Source organism: Haliotis asinina, chromosome 11 (genome assembly GCF_037392515.1).
Source record: "Haliotis asinina isolate JCU_RB_2024 chromosome 11, JCU_Hal_asi_v2, whole genome shotgun sequence".
Taxonomy (NCBI): Eukaryota; Metazoa; Mollusca; class Gastropoda; order Lepetellida; family Haliotidae; genus Haliotis; species Haliotis asinina.
The window spans coordinates 48,477,082-48,494,791 of record NC_090290.1 but is presented as its reverse complement, the minus strand read 5'-3'; the positions used below and the strand labels follow the sequence as shown (position 1 = coordinate 48,494,791).

Genomic DNA, 17,710 nt, shown 5'->3' with positions numbered 1-17,710 from the left:
TCATAAACGCCACACTCAGCAATATTCCAACTGCATGTAAATAATCTAATCAGGAGCCAAATAAGCCTGTGATAAACATCGCAACCTTCAGTTGGGATACAGTTGATGTGTCAAGTCTGAAAGTCTGACCACCTGATCGTGTTAGTTGCCTCTGAGGACAAGCATGGTTTGCAACAGACCAATTCTGACCCCGATCTAACAGCTTACTTTATCAGTTAGGTATATATTGTTGGGAACAATATATGTCAGGAACAGTTTTCTGAAGTAGTGTGACCACATCCACGTCATATTGTCATACAGCATCATACCAAAGCATGGTAGGTCTTATTACCATGCGTTTTCCTGGCACACGACTGGAAGGAATGTTGATCATGAGTATCCATCCTACACTACACGAAGGGTGTTGGTGTTGGTTAGTGGTTAAGAGCATTTGCTCGTTACACTGAAGACCCAGGTTCGTTTCCCCACCTGAGTACAAAGTATGATGAGCTATTCTGGTGTCCCCCTTCTGTGATATTGCTGGAGTATTGCTGAAAGTGGTGTAAAACCAAACTCACTACACTGCAGCATGGTGTCAGTACTGTATCACTACCTAGCACTCTAGACTTGTGAAGGTCTAGGGTAGAACAGGCCTTCAGCAATCCATGCTTGTCATAAGAGGCAGCTTACAGGACAGGGTGGTTGGCACAGATCGATGCTCATGTTGTTGTCCATTGGATTGTCTGGTCCAGACTCTATTATTTACAGACCGCCGCCATTTAAAAGGAATACTGCGGAATAAAACTAAACTCACACACTCACTAACCTAGCACTGTACATGTGTATTATGTGGTCTTGAGCACAAGGACGTATGCTGTAGGTTCAGTTATCCTGAACCATCTCATCAGGTGTAAAATTCTAAATATTTTTATCTAGACAATATTGTTGGACACAGCTTTATTACAGTGTATACTACATTCATTGGTAAACATGTAAAGTGTGTGCTCAACATCTTTGATGCCAAAAAAACAAACAAAAAGGCAGCACATTTTAGATTCAGGTAATGCCGCTGGCAGCATGATTTCAGGAATACATTCTGAAAATTCATACATCCCTCTCTAGAGCAAGGAACAGACCAAATATACTACCATTCAATGCCATTTATCATCAAGATACAGACATGGCTACTCTGCTGCACTATGAAAAATAACTCCCAAAGCAGCCAAGAAATGAAACGTTTCTGTAGACCCTCAAAAATGAGGGTATTACTTTTGGGGAAAATTTGACTTCAAATGTTCTGAGTATAAGTTTACAATGTCTGTGTATTTGTGACAAATTGAAACAAATTAGAAACTGCACAAACAAACAATGATTGTATAAAAGTGTAAATCATGGAAATCCATATCCCATTCATTGCAACCACATCTCTGAATATATACAGATAAATTATTTGTTAATACCCAATTCACCATACGCTTATATCTGTCTGACACACAAATAACACAGGTACTCAACCATGACACCTCACACTGGATGGTTTAAAGTATTTCAGCAGTGAAAGGAACGGTGTTGTTCTGAAGAACAGAAGAATTGCCTTTTCCACCCCTTCCATCGAAAATGCATCTGGCTACATGGTACCTTTATAACAAATACACGACATTACTTTCTGTTCAGCAACTTGCCTACAAATACAAGACGTCTTCACTGTCATCTGCCAACAACAATAATAATGTTGTGTACACAATAACGGAGTTGACTGCCATATTTTTTGTCTCGAACATTAACACAATCAAATGCACTTCTGGTTTAATGCCCATTTAGCATCCTGTTCAAGGCATGACAGTTCTAGGAGACATTTTAAGTCATGTTCACTTTCATTGAAATGACCTTAATTTCTGAGACAAATATGTCATACTATAAGGGTAACGCTATTTTTCAGGGCATTATCATTTGCAGAAGCCCAAGGTCTTTCATTAACTGCCCGATGAAGTAGGGCAGCTGAAAAGACCTGGGGCTTCTGCAAATGATAATGCCCTGAAAAACAGCGTTACCGTTATTATAGCTAAAATGAATAGAATTTTTAATACAATAGGAATGAAAACAGCGGCATCGGTTTAGAAGCATTTACTGCCAACAACAAAACGACGGAGGTCACTGGCACACATTTTGCAAATATGGACATGTCATAGAACAACACAGATGACGTCACTATTGAGAGAGACGACATTCGACGTTGACCTTTGCTCATACTACCAGCCAGATATATGGTCAATAATGAACCCAAGTTCATTCAAGCCGTAGGTGATTGAACTTCAACAGCTGAACTACTTATGACGTCACCTAACAACGGGCTTGATAATGGCCCGTCGTCAACCATTTTGCGGGCATTATCAAGTTACCGTGGACCGCTCATTTCTGATAACGTGCGGTCGTTTTAATGATAATTCTATCCATTTTAGCTATAAAAGCACTTAACATAGATTGGTCCAGCATACAAAGAAACTGAAATACAGTCATCCCTCGCCATAATGTGGGTCTTGGGGTCCACGGTTGACCCCCCGCGTTATTAGACATCCCTGTTATAGTACCTATTACATCATGTGGAACAAAGGCCGAGTTAGATTGTATATTCCTAGGACATAACAAAACTGCTGTTTCGTGAATTGGGTCCAGTAAAAATATATCGTATCGTTGAAGGTAAACAAACTTTGAAAATGAAAATATATATATGTGCGGGAAACTTTGCAATAAAAAATCACTACCTGTTGTCAAAGACGTATATTTACGTAAATATACGTCTTTGTTGTTATTCAACTAAGCCAAAAATAGCGATCAGCTGTGCACAGATGTTTTGGTCCAATGTACCGGTGATACAGGTAAAAACGATCCAATAATATTACACCAAAAAACTTCTATTCCATTTTCAGAATATTTTACATATTAAGCAGTTATTGTAACAGATTATTTTACATTGCTATGTGGCTAGTATTTAATGCGATTTTTCTGCAAACATATTTAACATAACAATGAACACAGGCCGTTACCTGTCTTGATACAATTTATGTAGGAGACAGTTTGACAAGTCACCGCTGACTTCCCGCGATACTTGCAACTTTGATTGTAAAAAAACCCAAAATTTTGCCCATTTAATTGTACTCGACCTTCACAGATCGTCAGTCAAAGATCCACAACTGAATGCTCATTAATTTCATCTATTCAAAATGAATACTTCCTGAGTTATCACAAACATATACATATTTAAATATATGAAATAGAGGGGTCGGTGGGGTAGCCTAGTGGTTACAGCATTCACTCGACATGCGGAAGACCTGGCTTCGAATGCCCACATGGGTACAATGTGTGAAGACCATTTCTAGTGTCCCCCCACTGTGATATTGCTGGAATATTGAGAAAACGGCATAAAACTATACGCACTCAATATAAAACAGAGCCTGGCATTTACTTGGATATCAGTAACAACTTTTCAGATCCATTCCAAAGGGTCAGGTACAGTACAACATATGTTTAAAGTCCTTTGGTGGAATTCAATAAAAAACATGTGACACATGCTCTTCCCTGAAAGTAGGTCAGTGTCCTGCCATGGATATCCCAGAATGTCACTTGTCATACTTAGGTATTCTAATAATATAACCATTAGTGCATTATAATTACAGAATATCTGCATATCACTTTTAACACATATTTTCACATTAATTTTTGATGCAACATGTTCCAACATGACACAGTACCCATCTTCTCCAATCCTCCTCAAGCATCCGCATCAAATAGGAACACCAAGTCCTTCACATTTATACTCAGTGATGAGATAACAAAGATCTTGTAGACCAAAAATGCATGCAAAATTACAGAGCCATGACGATATATCATAGGATCATTAATCGTGATACCTTATTGGATGATAAATATATCGATACTTTTTTTCGCATCATGATGCGTATCGTTGACCTTGGAATTTTTAATTTTCATTAGAAATTGACAGTTATGTCAAACTTTACACTGTTACTTGATATCAAAACATATGTTTTTAAAGATAACTAAACATAGCATATCATGATGTGAATCGAGTCGTATTGTATTGTTCCAAGATATCGTGATATGTATCGTATTGTGAATTTTCTGTATCATCTCATCTCTGCAACATTAGTGATGATACAAAATAAAAAGTCTATGAAATGACATCTAGATAAAGTTCTAAACTCACAATTGCAGTGAACATGATATGTGATGAGACACCTCGAGATCATGATTCCCCCGTGATTAACTACCAAACTACAACAAAAAGGCACTTGGGGACTGACTATAGGCTGACCTATGGTCGCCACTTATGGAGATCACACTGTCATCAAGACTCAAATCTGTGTCCACAGCCATAGCCTGGTGTTAACGTTTCCAGACAACAAGCTGGTTGTTTACACCAGCTGGCCAGATCTGGAGACCCAAAATTTCAGACCTCAAGATAAACTGGTTTGTCCTTAGGACTACCGACTAAACATCAAGATCAATTCTTAAGACTCAAAAACCAACCAGCTAGATCAACCGGTAAGGCACAGAACAATATGCTTGATCTTGAGATCTACAAATTTGAAATTGAGATAAAACTGACATCAACTGGTTAGATGTTAGGCTTGACTTCAACATTTGGCTAGACACTGAAACAATCATCCAGACCTTGAAACCAGCTGTCTAGACCATGAAGCCAGCTGACTAGACCTAGAAGACAACTGTCTTGTCCTCGACAAAAAATCTTGACCTTCAAACCAACTGTCTAGACGTCACAACCAGCCAGCTTGACCTATTGACCTATTGGCCTCTTACTTAGTATGGACAATCCACATCATTCATCTCCACATACACCGACTTGATCTGACTATAGTAGTCCAAGGTGTCACGGCCATTTTCCCGCCCGATTCCGGATTTCTTGTATCCCCCAAAGGGAACTCCAACAGGGTAGATGTTGTAGTTGTTGACGTACAGAGACCCAGCCTCCATCCCTGCTGCCACACGGTGGGCCCGACTAAGGTCTCTGAAATTTGTCATCAATATAAAATATTAGCAAGTTTAAGTTCACAAATGTCATTAATTGTTTCATTCCCTATGACTCTACTACTTGACAATTATTAGATGAGCCAGCGCAGTGAACGCACTTGTGACATGCAGGCGGGGCCAGTAATCTGGACGAATACACTTAGTTGCTACAGGTAGATTGGCGATTAAGCATGTGCAATACATGCTGACCGTGGCGTGAAATCAATACCGCTACTGTTGAACATGTGTATCGTAGAGTAATTTAGTTCAGCAAAACACCATCACGACACAATTCGCATGAGGAAATTGAACTTTTAATATTTAGATGACAACCTGTTTCCCTCTTGTTTCAAATGTAATGTTCTGATGGGCGTTCTCATATATGTATATTGGGGTCATTTGACAGGTCTGGCTCATCTAATACTTGTCAAGCCATACTGTAAAAAGCACTCAACACGACACACAATCAATTATTCAAGGTTTCTTTGTGATACAGATTTACATTGTTTTCAGGAATGACATGAGAAATTCTGAAATGGCAATAACTGTTGCAGATAGTTGTGAGAAAACATCTATTTGGACTGTCAAAAATCCCTTTCACTGCACTATATAAAACATGATCGGCGACAGTGAACAGGCTGGTCACATCGAAGAAGAGCTAATTAAGAGTCATAATTAATTCTGTTTCATTAACTTAATGAAGGGTGGTGTCATTTCGGAAATGCAGCTAAAATATCTGTTGGGCAGCAAGTAGAAACAGACATCTGTTAAAAGAAAGTCAGAGATAGAGAAAATGATCTTCCTGACCTGGTAAAGAGGCCTCCAGCAAGGCCAAACACTGTGTCATTGGCTCGCCTCAATACTTCCTCTTCCGTGTCAAATGTCAACACCGACATGACGCTTCCGAACACTTCCTCTCGAACTACAGTCATGTCGTCATGGCAGTCTGATAGTATGCAGGGAGACAGATAGTGGCCATTAGCAAGCCGAGGGTCAGATACAGACACTCGTTCTCCGCCATACACCACAGTTGCACCCTGGACAAATAATCAAAATCTTACCATTCACTTTAAAAATGATCTAAAAGTGACTTTATCAGTAGTTAAAACTATAAGGTTATTTGTTAATTCTCGTACACGTTATTACATGGTCTTTCAAAAAGATTAAAGGATGGGGTGCAGTAGACTTGAGGTTAAAGCATCCGCTGGTCACGCTAAAGACCTGGGTTTGATTCCCCACATGGGTACAATGTGTGAGGTGTATTTCTGGTGTTCCCAGCCATGATACTGCTGGAATATTCCTAAAAGAGGCAAAAAAATAAACTTCAATCGCATCAGAAATAGCCAGCACTTGTGTTTTGAGAAACTGCTATTTGAGTATCAAGCACAGTTACAGTGCAACCAAGACATTGTAGAATTCTACCTGGTTGGTTCACAAGTTGTATCAAATCTACATCAGTCCACAACTTCACTGATGACCAAAGAAAGACAACTGTCCCTGATGTGGCACACGTACATGTTTCAAATTTGAAACACAGTTTTCATCATTTACAGACATTAAGTTTCACATCTGGCTAAAGCTTTTAAAATAGACTAATCATTTTTGAAACATTCTATAAAGGAAGTCATTTCCAAGAAAATAAAAACAAAACAAACTATCACCTCTTTCTTCGCTCCTTGAATATACGTCATGACCTTGTCGGCTTGGCTGCTGCTGATGGTGGCTCCTACGGTAGTGTCCTCGTCATTCGGATCCCCAATCTTCATCTTCTGTGTGCGCTGTACAAGTTTCTCCAAGAACTGCTTCGCAACATCCTTCTGGACAAACACTCGAGTTCCATTTGAGCACACCTGATAGATAGAAACCCAAACCTTAGAGTATGATTGGACTGAGTGAGTGAGAATTTAGTTTTATGCTAAGCAATATTCCAGCTATATGGACCACACAATCCAGTGATCTATAACAACAGCATTGATATGCACAATTCTGAACTGATGACGTGTCAACCAAGTCAGCGTTAGTCACCTCTTATGTGTATGAAGGGAAGCAGAGTCAGGTCACTTAGTGTGCGAAATAGTTTCAAATTTTGCTAGCCATTTGGGCTAGTTATGCCTCAAAGTTACTAGCCCACAAAATAAGTTACTAGTTTGAAATTTGAATGCAGAAACTAAGCAAAATATTATAAAAATAGATGAGAATAACATGTTGTCAGAATGACACAGTTTCATCATGAAACTGCTAGGATGAATATATTTATCAGGCCATAATCTCGCATAATTTAAATTGTATAACAACTTAATAAGTCGGAGACGGTGATATACTTACAAAATGGCCCCATGAAAATTCACAGGCCAGTCGGTTCAGTTACTGTGTAGGTTTACTGGCCCAACTGGATTTTTACCAGCGGGCCAGTAGCTATTTCGCACACTGATTGTACCACAGTATTAGTGTACACTGCCAGTGTAATGATACGAGGCAGGTTTTTTTGGTTGCTGTTTAATGTTACACACAGGGATTTTTCAGCATTATGGCATCCATCTGTAAACAATCCAGTCTGGACCAGACAGTCCAGTGATCACAAACATGAGCAACTGGGATACAACGACATGGATCAAGTCAGCTATTCTAACAACCCCATTCCATTAGTTGCCTCCTACAACAAGCATGGGTTGCTGAAGACCAATTCTAAACCTGGACCTTCAAGAATTTCACGACACTGTGGCCTAACAATGTGCATGTAAATGTGAACACCAACTAACTCCTGATTACACAATAGAAAGTCATCAAATGTAACATGTTATGTTTGGTATTACAATTTCTGTTTACAGTACAGACTTTAGTACTTTTGTTGGGTTGAGCCTCCTCTGTAGTTCAAACCCACACCCTCAGAGTCTGGCAGCTTACCACCAGCAAATAAAGTCAGTTGATTGAGTGTAATATAAGTTATCACATCGTGTCGAGGGAAATACGGGGTTTTATCAGTCCCAAGCAATTGTATTACATTGAATACAACCTTACAAGGGACTGATAAAACCCCGTATTTCCCTTGACACGATGTGATAACGCATTTATCTAGCTGACTGTTTTCACTAGATCAAAACAAAACAACACGCAACACAACACGTTTCATTGCTGCCATGTTGACACCAGCTGATCGTTTGACCTCAGTGCACCACATGTTACTAAAGGCTTGTCGATGCACGCTTTTCTCACTTCGCGTTGTCACCGAGGTGTAGCCGGGTGATATGACGTTCGTAGTGGGAGTACATGACTTTTATACTCCCGCTCACGGATTGTGATGGATGTACATGGTATTTTGTCAGAGTCACGTGGATCAATCAAAACTCGACATTTTTCCATGTGGCTAGATGATACCAAATATAACATGTGTCTAATCAGTTCCTGTGACAGTGTACCTGACCCTGGTTGCTGAAGTTGGCTAACATTGCTCCTTTTACAGCGTTGTCTATGTCTGCATCAGAGAAAATGATGAGAGGAGACTTTCCTCCCAGCTCCAGAGTAACTTGCTTGATGTCCTGGAAACACAGCCATAATCACATCATCAAAGGAACTGTATTCCTTGTTCCTCATTACTAAACATTAAACATCTGAGCCTGTACAAGTATTCTTCTGTGTATTTGAAAGTAATTGTGGTGCCATTGTACAATGCAATCTTAGCACTATGGTGACTGTAACGCCATACCTTAACACAGACTTATGACTGGCGTAGCGCTAAGGCTTTGTTTTAATGGCACTCTTGCTAATACATTCATATAATTTATTTTACTGTTTATTTTATTCTATCCAGTGATCTGTAAATACATGTAATCGAGTTAGGACTAGACATTCCAGTGACTAACATCATAACTTCAATGTACACAACTGGGATACAATGGCATGCATAAATGAAGTTGATGGCTCTGCCACCCAGCACTTGTTTGATGTCTCATAAGAGAAGAATGGGCTGCTGTAGATAAAATCTAACCCAGATTTTCACAGGGTAGTAAATATACATCCACTAGCAGGGAATGGGATAGAGAACTTTGACAATGGGCCATTTCCAGGATTATTAACCAGAATTCAGAATGGGCCACTGCCCTTGTATTAAGAGCAAACTTCAAATTTTCAATGGGCCATTATTTATTCTAATGTGCAAATGACCCATGGTCCATGTCTTTCAAAATCCCTACACTGGATATCTTCTAACAGAAAATAGCAAAACAAACAAAGAAAGGAATAATAATGCACAGAACAGAAGGGTGTACTGACTTATTTTTCTTTTGGCCTAAATGATACAATTTTTTCTGCTAATGATACATGAATTTCCGAATTTGCTGGAAATGACTGAACATGACAAAATATTCCTATTGAAAACTGAAAAAATGTCAGAGCATCATTACTTACATAGCTCAACCTCAACTATGTAGTATTTGCTAAAGTACACCAAGGGCAAGCTGAATTTCATATATCATATTCCCAGACATTGAGAAACTGACAGAGTAACATGAGATCTCACTTTGTCAGGATATCATGTGGTAGAAATGGCTACTGACCTGGGCACATGCTTCCATGATGCTGGATCCAGTTGGGACGCTCCCCGTGAAAGACATCTTGGCCACTCCTGGATGTCGACACAACAACTGACCAGTCTCCCCTTCACCCTGCAAACACAATATTTGTGTCTATGTTCGGCAAAGAGTATGAACGATGCATAACATACAGCACAGCATCTGTCAGGTGCAATCATGTGATCTCATAACTTATCTTAATAAAGTTGCGGCATTCATCATGTGCCCCTACAAGGTGTTCCTTCAAGTTAACTTAACAGCACTGTGACATCTGTCAGGTGTTCCTTCACCTTAACTTAACAACACTGTGACATTACATCTCTTGAAACGAAGCCCTCGGGAGATCGAACCCAGTCATGGCGGGTAGGGGTGCACTCAAGTGTAACAACAGCTTCAGACTGGCTGGTTCATTTGCTGATATGCTGAGAGCTGATTGTGTGTACAGAAAGATGATCTGCTTGATGAGAATTTTAGAAGTATGGCGAGTCACAAGAAAGTAAGATTCTTTATGGATTACAACTTCTTTTAATGTATTTGATGCAACGTTTCAGTATGGATTCATATACTGTTGTCAAACAAAACCATTTACACTAGAAGAAGCTGTTATCCATAAAGAATGTATATAGAGATGTTGGGTTTTGGAAATGCATATTCTCTGAATTTGCATTGGATCCAATCAAAAATCATTTCAGTAGAGATGGTGAACTACTGGGTGGCTGGAAACTGCCTTTCATCCAAGTACAAACCAGGACTTGAAACTGACAGGAGTTGGCACCACTTTCCATCAGATCCAGTCATCCGAGAAAAATGGAGTTTGTTTGCAACCCACAGACACAAAAACATGTCATGTATACATGTGTATGTATGTTTGTCTAATTACACAATGTGGCAGAGGCAGGACTGGGGTGCATGAGTCATAAATCAACTGTTTTTGTTTATAGCATATAGCCTGATAGGTGTTAAGTTCAAATTGCATGAGGTCAATGATTGAATCTGTGTATTGCGTATTGTCTTCAGCAGACAGGCAGGCAGACATATAGGTGACAAAAAAACAGACATTGACACAGAGGCTGCTTGCCACAATCAACAATTTTATTTTTATGTAAGATTATTTACTTGTTTGTGTTCAAACATGCATGCATGCAGACTGTTCAAGCTCTGCGAACATACTCACTGTGCATGAGTTATGGGCGCAGCACAGCTGTTGAAACCACTTTTTCCCTCAGCGCTGTTGGAAATTTAGTGAATTGTTTGAACTCCGATTTTGCGGGCCTTTTCTACATCACGGTTTTTTTCAACTTTATAGGTTGAATTGGCATTTTTGATGATTTGTTTTGGTAAGTGCATACCGAAAGCTATCAGAATCTGCAAAGTTGTGTTATACGTTGCATGTGACCTTTAACAACTCACCTGAATAAAGTTGAATCTTCAGTGAGGAGACTTAACAAGTGACTTGAATAACATTGTAACACCTGTCAGGTAACTCAACAACTCACCTGAATCACATTGTAGCCTCCATCTGGCAGTCCTGCCTCTCTGTATATCTCTCCCAACATTACAGCTGTTAGAGGCGTGAATGGCGAGGGTTTAAAAACGACGGTGTTGCCGCATGCTAGTGCAGGAGATGACTTCCAGGCTGCCATCTGAAAGGGGTAGTTCCATGCTCCTATAGCCCCTACCACTCCCAGGGCTTCACGTATTGTGTAGGCAAATGATCCCCCTGTCAGTTGAGTGAACTCACCTGGAAGAGTGAGTGAGTGATGTTAGTGAGTTTAGTTTTATGCCCTACTCAGCAATATTCCAGCTATATGGCAGCGGTCTTTAAACAATCAAGTCTGGACCAGACAATCCAGTGATCAACAGCAAGTGCATCAATCCACGCAGCTGGGAACCAAAGACATGTAGCAACCAAGTCAGCGAGCTTAACCACCTGATCCTGATAGTCGCCTCTTACGACAAGCAGGGGTTACTGAAGGCCAATATTCTAACCCCGACCTTCATGGGTTTGCCTGGAAGAATCACACCAAAGCTATCTGCAAACACTAGGACTGAGATTGGTAACCCAGATAGCCGGGATGGGTGGGTAATGAGTTAGACCCAGGTACCTATCTCAATACTCACACCTGTTATGTTCATGTGGCTAATAGGTTGAACAAATATAATATGATATTCTTTCATGATTAAAAGGTTTTATTGTCTTAGAAGATATGTAACACATGGTTAAGATATATATAACATGGTTAAGATATATAACACACAGTTAAGATATATAATGCATGTTTAAGATATTTAATACAAGGAGAAGATGTAAAACACATGGTTAAGATATTGAAATCTCTAAATTTTAGCCTCAGAGCATAAGAAAATATTGCCATTTCTTACAAATTTGATGTAAGGAATATACATAACATGTACCAAGGTAGGGTACTAAAATAGGGGGTGGGGTACCTGGGTAGAAAATTTGGGCCCATTCAGATCCTAGTAAACAAGACAAGCAAGAATACAACTTTTTGTTCACTACAGAAGACAGAGTATTGAGATACTGTTATTGAGACACTGTTAAGGGGCCAGTATTCAAGGATATGTTAGTAAAATATCCTAAATGGAAATTAAAAATGGCTCATACAATTGGATTTCTATGGTCCAGTGCCTAAACATTCTTTTGTTTGTTTGTTTGTTTGTTTGTTTGTTTGTTGTTTAACACCACACTGTGCAATATTTTGTAAATGTCAGTCTACACAAGTTAGTGGGCCTGAGTGAGGGAGTGAGTCTGGTTTTATGCCATTTTAGCAGTATTCCAGTAATATCACAGCAGGGTACACAAGAAATGGGCTTCGCACATTGTACCGATGTGGGAAATCAAACCCATGCACTGCGTGTGATGAGCTAAAGCTTTAACTACTAGGCTACCCTAGCACTCCCAGTGAGGCTGAACTACCGATCCCATTAGCAGCCTCTACAATAAGCATGACATGCTGAAGATCAATTCTAATCTGGATCATCACAGTCTATAACCACACTTACTGTCAGCAGATGCTGTGAAGACTGGGGCATGCAACTCTCCACAAGTCATGGTGCTTTAGACAGTGAGTCTACACATGTCCCAAATAAAGTGTTGTAAAATACTCCCCTGTTTATCCAGATATGTTTAAGTACCTGTTATTGCTGCTGCAAGACCTCCATAGTAGTCAATGGTGTCAGCACATCCCTGAATGTCATAGCGAGCCTCCCAGATTGGCTTCCCTGTGTCCAGCACCTCTGTCCGTGCAAGCTCCTCGCACCTCTCCTGTAACCGTGGTATATCTTACATTGCCGGTACCAGCCCATTTAATATATCCAGAGATACCACAGCCAAAACCTATTCATTTCATTGCCATTTAACAACTATATTTAAAACATGTTTATTCTGTGACACATTGTTAACAGAATGGTCTCTTCGATTAACGCTGTGTACACATATGATAACTTTAGTATACAATTACCATCCATATAAATGTATGTTTACAAGGATCAGGCTGTAACATATTCAATATTCAGATGATCAGAAAAATGTCTGTTAATGTTCGATTATGTAAGCACTGCATTAAAGAAGATGCTCAGATTATATACAACTAGACGCTATATCTCCATCCAAAGTCTCTGTGCATCCTCAGATATGTAACATAATTAACAATCTTGTGATGTACAGGAAATATGTTTATTCAGTGAAATAGTGCTACCACAATTTGTTTCTTCGACCCATACTATATATACATCGGGTAACACAACTATAGTATGTACTATTTTGTACTGTAGGTCGAATGGCCTCATATACAAATCTCTCTCTCTCTCTCTTTCTCTCTCTCTCTCTCTGTCTCTCATTGTCACATAATTTCATCTAACTGGCATTCAAACACATATTTGACATCAAACATACCCTAATCAGCTGTGCTGCCTTTCTCAGGACCTGGCCCCTGTCAAACCCTGACTGCTGAGACCAGGACGGAAGTGCCTGCTGAGCTGCTCTGATAGCACCATCTACTTCCTCCACTCCAGAATTCTGTACTTGCCGCAGAACTTCTCCTGTCAACATATAAGTTCAAAGTTTTAAGTCCAAGGACTCCAAAATTCACATTTATATGTTGCAAATTCAATAGAAAACTCTGAAGGCCTCATGATCCTCTGAGTCAAAAGTCACACACAATTATTTTATAGAATATATATTCCTAATATTTGAGATTTACAACATGGAAACACGACATATCTAGGATTCTGCACTAAATCTCTTCGTCAAGCAAACAGTTCAAAACTGGATCATTTTAATGTTCTTTTAATTAAAAAAAAAAATTATGTAAAAAATTAAAAGTGGTGATTACATTAAAAATGTTTGTATTTCGATCAGAAATGATAATCGTTCACAACAATTTCTCTGATAATCAATAGTGAATTTGGTTTCTTATTCCCAACACTAATGTATGCATATTGTGAGACTGCACCTGTTGCGGGATTTATAAGATCAAATCTGCTGGCTTGGGCTTGTTCTTGGGGTTGAACCCGCTGACCATTGATGTAGTTGAGTGGCTGCTGCACCTGTGCAGCTGAGCCTGTGACTGTGGTGTATCTGCGTCGCAAACATGTATAAATCTGGCCACTTATTCGGAGTCTCATGTTGAATCTGATAATAGATAAATAATGGAAAGATATCACACAATACTCACTAGGACAGCAGAATAGTCATATAGAACTTGTGAAGTTGTAGCAATCATAATAACGTCACCTCTCAATTGATTGTTAAAGCATTTGTCTGTAAATCACTTCAGTTAGCTAAATGTATGTAAAATGTGCGGAGATACTTAAAGGGGAAAAATCCATATCTTCTTCCCTTATAGCTTACTCTCAAACACTTATATATACACACACAATGTTTTCTAAAACTATTCATACTGGCATGACGTGCACTGTTCCAAGTATAGTTGATGTTCAATGTTTACACAATGTGACCCACTTGCGATCCACAACAAGGTCAACATTTATTGTCAGGTGCAGGCGGAAACTCCAGACCTTACAAAAAGATTGAAACTAAATAATCTTGTCAAAAATACATTTGTACCATGAAAGAGAACTTAAAAGATACGAAATGGCCCCGGAATACGAAACATCGGTGTGCAGGAAAACGACGTTTAGCTGGCTGAATTAACGAAACCAGAGACTTAGAGGGTACAAACTAACAGATTACAAAAAGACACAATGTTTACTGGGTCACTAATGTACTAGGTCGCGGAACTGTCGGTTTCGAAATGGAATTAATGACAAGAGAACTTAGGCAACCTGTCGGGAAAACCAGTTGATGCCAGTGAGCTTAACTTGAGGTCTTGGTCTGACCACTACTGGTGGGTTTGAGTCAAGCTCATAGAACCTTATGATTGCTAAAAACAACAAGAGACCTTGGCACACAGACTGCTACAGAGTCTGAATATGGGGCATAAGTATAATTCAACGGGAAAATATATCATAATTTAGCTTGGAAATTTCCACAAACCTGTCCCACATGTAAAGCAGACAACTTTCGAAGGGAGGTAACTTTTAACTTTTGTCGTCTTCCCTACCGCTAAAACAAGATCATTTCTCTGTAGGTGAACACTTTATTCGGTGCCATATTAAAGTCTCATTTTATAATTATGAAGATAACAAACTTACGTCAATCTTTGTAAAAGTGGATCAGATTATTTTCAAGAAAAATGTTGCATGATTGTTGAACGGAAAGGATCTTGAATGTCACTGATCGTCCTTCTCACTAGTTAAACGGGCCGAAGGACAAAAGGGCCGAGGTGAAAGTCAAAAGGGCCGTGACAAATAGTAAAAAAGGCCCAGGTGAAGGTCAAAAGGACCGAGCCGAAACAAAGATTAGCAAGGTTTTCTGTTATTTATTGACACTTATAGCACTGAAACACATAAATCATCATATCATTGCTAATGAGGTACGTGCAATTGATGTCGTCAGCCATTTGTTCAAAATCAAACAAATATTGTGCCCAGTATTAGCATTATTTACCCATATACAAGCCCTACCCATTAAACACTGCTTCAGGTCTTCTGTCCTTACACTGGCAACCCAGAAAACGTTAATGATGGTAAAACGATACGTGTACGTTACTGTCGCCATGTCAGAGACGTTTCACTAAGGTTAATTCTCTCATTTTGAAATTGCCGTTTGGGTTTCAGATTAAGTAAAAGAGCAATATACTTATTATGTAGAATTCAAGTGAGAGTAAGAAGCCACAAACTATCCATATCAGATTAGTTATCGAGTGAGAGGTTGTTTTTGGAATTCGTTGGTATTTTGAAAACAAATCTGAGTAATAATGGTTAGATCTCTGTTGACATACACATTGTTGAATTTTTGAGCAGACGTGTATGGTACAAAATCGTCAAAGCCATGCGGAATAGTTGATATGTTACTTCTTCACATTGTCACTCAATTCTCTAGTATGTATCGGGTGATACTATTTTTTAATTCAAGGTGTCACATTTAAATAACTGCTGTACGATTATTTGTAAAATGGTGCTGCTGAAAAAGCGATATGTAATGGACCATATACCAAACTTTCCATGTAAACGTTTTCACCCAGATTTTCTGTATTTGATTTTGCCTTACGACGGTTACCCATTTGCTCCTTATTAGTGAGAACGGGCTAGAAATGAAACACGTGTGCGTCTTAAAACAATATAATTTGTATGTATGTGAACTGCTCTGTGGTAATGACGGAAGATAAGCGTTGTAGTTGTTGCTCTTGAAGACGACGACGGCGATGATGATGAGTGTGAGTTGACAGAAGGAGCTACTTGAAACGGTGCCCTCGATAACTTAGCAACGGTCTGACGTCCTGCAACGCAATGTCTTCTCAACTTACCTCAGAGGGCGTTGTTTACGGAAGCCTATTAGGGCCACGCTCCGCTATTTTTCGGCATCTTGTATCTTGAAAATTCAACTTAGTATGTCGAAAATTCAACTTGTTATCTTGAAACTTCAACATAGTATTTTGAACATTCAACATCCTATCTTGAAAATTCAACATCCTATCTTGAAAATTCAACTTAACTTTGTTGAATATTCAAGTAAATATCTTAAATCTTCAACTCCGTGTCTTGAGCACTCAATTAACATAGTATCCTGAAAATTCAACACCCCATCTTGAAAATTCACCTTAGTATCTTGAAAATTCAACCTACCTTTATTGAATAATCAAGTACGAATATTGAACATTCAACTTAGTACCTTGAAAATTCAACATAGTATCTTGAAAGTTCAAGATAATTCGTATTTAAATGAAATGTTCTACATTCATCGTATGCATTTCAATCTTTCCTTTACATGAACTGTGGCGAACTTGCCGATGACAATGGACCAAAGCAGAGATAGTATCATCTTCATGCATTTTTCCTTGCGATTATCTTACGCCGAGATTCTATGCTTTCTTGCACAGTATCATGGTATGATTATAACGGAGGCCAATCAATCAAACCAGCCAGTCTTTTCCCCCAAATGAAATTGATTTATTACATGACATTATTTCTATGAAACTTTTTGCGGACTGTTCATTACATGAAGTTAATTGTTATGTCTATGCTGCCGCTCGAACCTTGGAAGAACTTCACACTGTTTCCGAAGAAAAGTCTTCTACTACTAAGAACAATAAACCAAAGAAACACCGGTCCCAAGTAAACTTAAGAGAAACTAGAAAATATATTTCCTGGATAGAACTGTGCCTGAATTACTTATTGTGAGGTAAAATTAAACATATACAACAGCAAAGTTTACAAAGCGTAGCGTGGTGGTCTCTGTTGATTCATTTAGTGTCACTGTCATGTGAATTATACACACAGGCAAAGTCAGAATGGTCAGTATCTTTGGCAAGAATAGTCTCTACATGTTCTTCATGCAGTTACCACAGGAGATTTGTAGCTGTCCTTGTGAAAAGTAAACATGCGCAACAGCAAATTTAACTAAAACGACTTGGTCGCTGAAGGCTTCTTTCGACCAATCGCGTTTACTGTTAGATAAAAGGGTAGGCTGGTCTGTGGAAATTACGGTTTGATTGATCATGAACTATACACAGACGTCGTCTAGCTACCACAAT

At 39.1% G+C, this 17,710-nt stretch overlaps 1 protein-coding gene across 1 annotated transcript; it reads right to left on the bottom strand.

The window, feature by feature from the left end:
- Nucleotides 1-924: 924 nt before the first annotated feature.
- LOC137256118 (4-trimethylaminobutyraldehyde dehydrogenase-like) lies at nt 925-15,144 on the bottom strand. The gene is made up of 10 exons (XM_067793822.1): nt 15,112-15,144; nt 14,069-14,247; nt 13,510-13,655; nt 12,750-12,879; nt 11,090-11,334; nt 9,579-9,686; nt 8,442-8,561; nt 6,687-6,875; nt 5,833-6,062; nt 925-5,023 (listed from the first exon to the last, which is right to left on the bottom strand). Exons 1-10 carry the CDS (start codon nt 15,120-15,122, stop codon nt 4,816-4,818), a joined length of 1,566 nt encoding a protein of 521 aa, XP_067649923.1. The 5' UTR covers nt 15,123-15,144; the 3' UTR covers nt 925-4,815.
- Between the last annotated feature and the right edge of the window lie 2,566 nt (nt 15,145-17,710).

What these genes read in the sequence shown, in the direction of transcription:
- LOC137256118 (XM_067793822.1), bottom strand. An exon ending in TCTTGCAGCAGCAATAACAG is followed by an intron (nt 11,335 to 12,749) that starts GTACTTAAACAT and finishes TCACTCTTCCAG; the next exon opens with GTGAGTTCACTCAACTGACA. An exon ending in GAGGCTACAATGTGATTCAG is followed by an intron (nt 9,687 to 11,089) that starts GTGAGTTGTTGA and finishes TTGTGTTTGCAG; the next exon opens with GGTGAAGGGGAGACTGGTCA.